Source organism: Oryzias melastigma, linkage group LG4 (assembly GCF_002922805.2).
Source record: "Oryzias melastigma strain HK-1 linkage group LG4, ASM292280v2, whole genome shotgun sequence".
Taxonomy (NCBI): Eukaryota; Metazoa; Chordata; class Actinopteri; order Beloniformes; family Adrianichthyidae; genus Oryzias; species Oryzias melastigma.
In genome coordinates, this window is record NC_050515.1 from 15791714 (window position 1) to 15798865 (window position 7152).

Consider the following 7152-nt stretch of genomic DNA (forward strand, 5'->3'; position numbering starts at 1 on the left):
TCGGACTCAACCTATTTTCCTCGAGTTTTAGTGAAAGCAGGTACACGGCGTCATTATTAGTCAAAGTGAATTGGATCGCCACACATGAAAGAAATTGCCGTGTAATGTGCCGTCTGAGATGAAGACCAATTTTCCGTTTTAACGTTTGGACGGCTTTTTTTCCCCTCTTTTCTATTTAACTAAATTGAAACCAATTTAGCCTCAAACACCAGAAATGATCGGCCACAAAACAGACACTAATCTGGGATTTAAAGTCAGATCCAAGTTACCTAAAACGTTTTATTGAAATTCAACTCTTGGGGAGGAAAAAAAAAAAGTTGCTTTTGATTTAGTTTCCCTGAACATCCTAAGTGTGATTACTCATCAGGATTACAGCGATTATTCCATTTTTCTAAAAGGTTTGGGAGGAAGATCTTTCATCAGCTTCTATTGTATATATTTCTTGCTGCAGTGACCTTTTCCAAGACATTTGGCTTTTCTCCTGGAAACTGCTTCCTTGCTTTCCAAAACAAAAAACCTTAATTTATCTGAAATCTTTCTGAACTACTCAAAATTATTTTATTCCTCCTGGTAAATATTCTGTGTTTCCTTAAGAGAGCCCGTCAAAGCTGCCACCGCTCCTCGCATCTGTGAGCACTTTAGTTAAACGAAACAATAATAAATACAGTTGACTTTTGTCCTTTTTGATTAGATTTTATTTTTGTGACTTTAGAGGTGGTTCCGGCTGAGAGGTGATTTTAGGAACCTGGAAGAATTCATCGGAGAGGGGGGAGGAAGGCACCAGGGGAAGAGGTGGAGGGAAAATGATCATGCTGCCCAGAGTCACTGCTTTCCCCTCGCTTTAGCGTTTCATGATGTAAAGCTAAATAAACACGTGTTAGGAGGTTACACACATGTGCTGCGACACAGACAAAAACACAACTTTCAACACCCGCCGTGCATCTTTTAAAGCTCACTACAGTCTGGTGCTACAGGATGGCAGTGATTAACTCTGAGCAAAATCAGAAGACCTAAACTATTCCCTTGCATGACACGCATTTTCCACTTTTATCCAATTTAATAACTGAGGGCAGAATAGCACAAAGGATGGTGGTGGTGGGGGCAGCTTCACCTCTGAGGAAGCAGAGGTATCATGTTGCTAATCGGGCGCGCTCGTGATGAGGCAGAGGTATCATGTGATCACAGTCGGCCCGGTGCGTCCCGTTCTCTCGTGGAGCTGCGAGACCTTGAGGGCGATGTCCACCAGGGGGGCCAGCATCACCTGAGGAGGAACGAGCACAGAGGGTCAGACTTCATCCAAAGTACTCTCATTAACTCAATCTACTTACTGATTGTAACTGCTGTTAGGTGAACATCAGCTTTTTTATATTAATAATACTAATACAACAAAAAAAAATGTATAAAAACCACCACATTTAAGTTCTTCTAGAGGTCAGAATTAAAAAAAGATTTCTATACATTACATGGCATGTAACATTTAACAAAAAAAAAAAATGAGACTTCACCTTTTTTTTCTTTTTTTTTTTCTTACAAATTCTCCAGATGTACAAATCAAACACACACAAAGTCAGTGAATCCTGAGCTGCATATATTTCCTTCTCTTGTTGTGATAAAAAAAAATATTTTATTTTTTTGCTTTATTTGATTTAAATTCCCAGAACTGTTGGGAACATTAAAGGCTGGACTTCTTAACTGTACTGTATCCTCTCAACTGTACTGTATCCTCTCCTTGCCCTAAATCACCATCCTGTCCACTCCTGTTAAAGCCAATAATGATAATAAAAAAATTCTAGTCACACCACGTGCTTTTTTTTTTTTACATTTTATGTCTTTCTACACATCTTCTGTCATTCTTAGAACACCTCTCTGTGAGCAATCCCCCTTTAAAAAATCATTTATCCAACTTGTCTTGGTGAAGAGCTCCACCTAATGGAAGCTGGGAGTTCTGCATACTATACAGCTGAATCCAAATTCTTCCCAGTTTTTTTAAGGGTGGGGTGAAGGGAGTTCTGTATCCGTCGGCCGGCAGGGCGAGCTGCATCAAACTGTGCTGCAGAGAGCACTTTTCTTCACGTGGATCTGCTCTAAAGCACACAAGTTTACATTTAAATGTAAGTCATGACTTGTTGTTTTTGCATGACTTTTTAAAGTTATAAAACCGTATTTTCTGAGCGCTAGCAGCTCCATGTAAATGACAGGCGAATATTGATGACATCATCAAATGTTAGAGTCCACCGAATTCAAAGAGACTATTTTTACATAGCTCTCCGTTTGGAGGGGTAGTGGTAGAATTTGGATTTTGCTATCGCTTTGGTAATTTTGTGACTTTTTTCCAGTTCAATTAAAAAAAGTAGGATTGAAAAATTGTTGTAGTAGTTTGTCTCCGTGTCTTAACATTTCTCTCAATCCTCTAGTACACATGTGTTTAAGTCGCGGCCCGGGGGCCGAAACCGGCCCTTCAGGTAATTATATCCGGCCCTTCATATCATTTTATGATGTTATATTGCGCTCATTTCTAACTTGTATAATTTTGACAAAATATATTTTTATGGAGGGCAAATTATTTAAAGTTATTTAAGGTTTAAGTTGATTTATTCTGGAATAATATTTCTGGCTTTTTATCATTCATAATTATGTTAAAAAGTTATGGTTTTAAAGTTTTAATAATTGGCATTCTGCTAGCTTTTTGGACTATTTTGGCATTTACTGAGATGTTTTAGGCAATTTTGCATTTCAGCTAATATTTCAAGTATATGCTAGCTCTTTGTCTAATTTAAGCTTTTTTCAGTTTTTTAGGCTATTTTGGAGTTTAGATATTTTTCAGCTACATGCTAGCTGTTTTGGCTAGCCTGAGTTTTTTTTTCTTTTCATTTTTCTATGCTAATTTGGCATTTAGCTAATACTTTAGCCGGGTATCAGCTTCAGCATTTTCAGCTATTAGCTTTAGCATTTTTAGCTATCAATTTCAGCGGCCAAATTCAGCTTACAGCATTCACACTAGCATTATTGCAGGTAATGCTATATTTCTAGTTCATAATTATGTTAAAAAGTTACGGTTTCAAAGTTTTAAAAATTTCGTTTTTGAGTGTTCAATAAATGTTTATCCTGTTCGGCTCACGACCTAAGCTGTGTTTTGGATTTTGGACCCTTGTTTGATTGAGTTTGACACTCTAGTAAGTTTTCCCCTAACCTGTGGGTCCTGGTAAATCTTCTGGGGATCCTTTTCATAGCTGTCTATGTACAGCCTGATGGTGGCTCCTGCACTGCCTGTGCCACTGAGACGGAAAATAATCCTAGAGCCATCGGAGAAGATGATCCGGAGGCCCTGGGAAGACGAACGAGCAAGTAGACAGAGATCATGATGAAAAGAAAGAAATATATATATACAAAAATCACATTGTTGCATGCCACAGCTAGCAATGGTGTTACAATGTTAGGCAACTTTACCTGGTTTTTGGACACGCTGCCGTCTACTGGGTCTGTGTAGGCAAAGTTGTCAGCTACAGCCACCACGTAACTCTTGTCGCCTGATGAGAATGTCTTTCCTACAAAGGACGGTTCTGACATTTGTGCCTCCAGGTCTTTCATCATTTTGTTAGCAGCATCCGAGTCCACCTCTTCGTAATCGTACCTGAACGGAAAAGACACATAGATCAAAATTTGATAATATATGCCAATATTTGGAAATAATAGGACAGGAGGGAAAATAATCTCTACATTACAAAAAAAAGAAGGCCCATTCATGTAATAGAGTATATTGTTTTAAGATGAATGACTAAATTTTTGCACCTTATAAGCAATTTGTTCCAAAACTTGAGAATCTCCCCATATTTGGCTATGAACTGAATGCATTTATCCAAACCTGGTGAAAAAGTTTCTGCCAAACTTCTGCCAGTGATCCTTCATGATCTCCTCCACGCTCTGTTTCCTGGTGGCTAAGATGGACAGCCACGCAAGCACCGCCCACAAGCCGTCCTTCTCCCGAATGTGATCCGAGCCTGGTAGGTGTTCAGAACAGGCTGGGTAAATGAGGGGAAACGCCCCTCTTTCACAGAAGCAAACGCAGAAACCTTAAGGCGTGTTCCCACCGGTGCCGAAGCTCTCCTCTCCGCACAGCGAAAGTTTCCCAGCATCCATCAGATTGCCAAAGAATTTCCAGCCGGTTGGAGTTTCATAGAGTTCCATCTGCAGAGCTTTAGCCACGCTGGAGGAGATTAAAACATACCATAAACTCAACAGAAACCCCCCTTAAGTTGTAAAAGTTATCTGCTGGTGCATTGTGCATTTTTACTTGTCCAAAGCTCCACTAGTGGGCATGCTGCGGGCCAGGCCTTTGACGCCGGTCTTCTTAAAGTAAGGAATGCTGGTTATGTTGGCAGCAATGGCGGCTACAGAGTCAGAGGGGTTCACAAAGAAGCCATGTTTACCCAGCACCATGTTTCTGTCCTAAAGATGAGGCAAAAGTCTGTCAGTTACACAGAAATGAACAAGAAACAGCAAAAAGGAGTTGGAGCACTTACACCGTCACCATCAAAGGCAGCTCCCAAGTCATACTCTCCACCCTTCATGGTGTTGACCAGGTCAGCAGCGTAGGTCAAGTTGGGGTCAGGGTGGTGGCCCCCAAAGTCCTCCTGTGGCACACAGTTGACGGCCGAGTTGGCAAGAGAACCCAGCTCTTCACAGACGATCTTCTTGATGTAGGGACCAACCACTGAGGGGAGGAAAAGTCTGCTTTCCTTTATGCTGTCAGACCTCACTTTAATGCTGCTCTAAAAGTGTTCCTTTGTACCTCCATGCATAGCATCCAGACGGACGTTGATGTGATTGGGCCCAGAGAGAAGATTCTTTAGTGCAGGAAAGTCAAAAATGTCCCTTAGCATCTCAGCGTAGGCTTCCACCGAATCAACAATCTCCACTGAAACCAATAAGGGAAAAAAATAAGATTCAACTAACAGCAAACAAATGCAGCAACTGTGTTAAAAAAACAACATAAACAGCTTCCTACCAATAAAAGGCTTAAACGTTTCCACTTCAAAAGTCTGTTTCCCGATCGTAGAAATGTCCACTTTGAGATCCGGGCAGATGTGATACTCCTGCAGGCCTTTACTGATCTCAAATATTTTGTTCGTGATGCCTTCAGGAGCAGGACCTGTCAGCAAAATAAAAGTGGGGTCAAGCAACTGCACCAAGAACACAAAAAGACCAAGCTGAAGCCTAAGAAATGTACTTCATAAGCACTTCTCTTCACAACTTAAATCAGAATCTCTTACCTCCACTTGAAATATTGTACTTGATGCCAAAATCTCCATTGGGGCCCCCTGGGTTGTGGCTGGCTGTGAGAATGATCCCCCCCACTGCCTTTATCTTGCGGATCACACAGGAGACGGCTGGGGTGGACATGATGCCATTCTGACCAATTACAAGGTGATTTATCTGCAGAAAAGTTAAATAAGGAAAAGTTATATACACTAAGACAGTCAAACAACAAACTGAAGATCAAAAAGGTTGAACATCAGGGTCTATCTTTGAGGATGAGGATCATGCCACAAATGGCATGAGGAGATAATTAAATGGTTATGTAGTCCAATCATGAAAATACATGATTGCGTCTTTTAAAACAAAAGGCAACTTTTTTTTGTAAGGTCGTTTTCGGGGGTTCTTTGTGACTGCTTCACTATTCTAAAATAGCATGTGCACCTTCACCCATTTTAGTGTTGAAATCCCCCCTTTATCTTGCTCTTAGTTTACTTAGCATTTACACAAGAATGGAGAACCACTGCTCTGTCTGACTCCACTTCTTACTCTTATGAAGCAGATTTACCTATGCTATTCATAGCATAGCATTGACCAAAAAATTTGGAAAACCTCAAATTTTCATGTTTGATCAAGTATGATCCTCTAGATCAGGGAGCTGCAATCTTAGGCTCTCTCTGCTGGCACATGTGGCTCTTTAATCCCTCCATTTAAATGTTTTTAATTTTGAAAGTTTACATGTTTTTTGGACAAGAAGCTACATTTTTTAAACAAAATTGTCAGAAAAGTCTAACTTTATTGAACCAATTTACAAAGAGGGGAAGAACAGCATAATTTTCTCTGTGAGGAACCTGACTACATTACCCATAATGCTCCAACAATCCATCAAGCTTCTTAATTTACTAGAGTTGGACTAGAACACAAATTTTCGAGCAGCATATGCCACAGGAAGTCTGTTCCAACGGGCACTGTCGATTTTTGAGGAAAAAATAAAGGGTTTTAAATCCGACTTATGGTCCACTAATAAGGGTTGGGTCACTAAATTACTTTAGGCTCAATTTTAGTTAGTCGTGATCACAAATTAATGGCAATAATAGTAAAATAAACTAACTTTTTTTTTGAAACTCACTATTGATACTACTATATTTGCTGCACTGAAATGGTACTATGTGGAAAAAGGTATATTTTACTTTGAAAGGAAGTCATAGGAAACAGTCAAAAGTTATGAACTATTTCATACTATTTCATGCTATTTTCTCTTAATGTTTTATTTATGCCCCAAAACACTCATTTTTATTTATCATAATAGCAACAATTACATAATTAAAAAGCAATGTCGTAAAAACTTTGTCTAGGGGTGGCCATAGTGCAGAAGTAGAGTGGTTGACCTCTAAAACACTATACAAGTAAACATAATTTTACCATTTTTGTGACTGCTATTAGGTTGGTGAGAAATAGACCCTTTTGGGTTGAAGGTTGCAGACCCCTGCTCTAGAATAAGTGACTTGGACTCTGCTCAAACACCAAACAACTGTGGGCTAACCTGATTGGTCGATCCCCCCTCTTTTCTTTCCTAAGTGGTATCTCCCTACAGTCCCTTTTGCAAACAGCCCCTCTTCAGGAATCCATTTGCACAATAAAACATTGTTTGCAGAAGTTTATAACCACTAGCATGCATGTCAAAACCAGAGATGATGCAAGTTAGAGATCGGAACAAAGTGTCGAATCCCCTTTACGCAAAGAAACTTTCGTTCCTGCTTAAAATTTTAAAAGTAGTTGGTTCATTCCTCCCTTTCTTAATCAAGCAGATGACTGGGAGACTACAGGAAGTTATGACACCTGTCAGCTCAAAACTGTTAAAAAAAAATAGAAATAATTTTCCTTGGAGACATGCTAAAT

The 7152-nt window shown here is 39.7% G+C and overlaps 1 protein-coding gene across 1 annotated transcript in view; it reads right to left on the reverse strand.

Moving 5' to 3' along the window:
• Positions 1 to 672: 672 nt before the first annotated feature.
• Positions 673 to 7152, reverse strand: part of pgm1 (phosphoglucomutase 1) — a 7362-nt gene continuing 882 nt past the window's right edge. The window contains exons 2-11 of the mRNA XM_024278895.2: positions 5271 to 5433; positions 5006 to 5149; positions 4790 to 4915; positions 4521 to 4711; positions 4292 to 4446; positions 4089 to 4204; positions 3863 to 3998; positions 3448 to 3631; positions 3191 to 3325; positions 673 to 1261 (exon numbers count right to left, since the gene is read on the reverse strand). Of these exons, the coding sequence (XP_024134663.1) occupies positions 1172 to 1261; positions 3191 to 3325; positions 3448 to 3631; positions 3863 to 3998; positions 4089 to 4204; positions 4292 to 4446; positions 4521 to 4711; positions 4790 to 4915; positions 5006 to 5149; positions 5271 to 5433 (1440 nt within the window). The 3' untranslated portion in view covers positions 673 to 1171. The remainder of the gene's footprint in view (positions 1262 to 3190; positions 3326 to 3447; positions 3632 to 3862; positions 3999 to 4088; positions 4205 to 4291; positions 4447 to 4520; positions 4712 to 4789; positions 4916 to 5005; positions 5150 to 5270; positions 5434 to 7152) is intronic.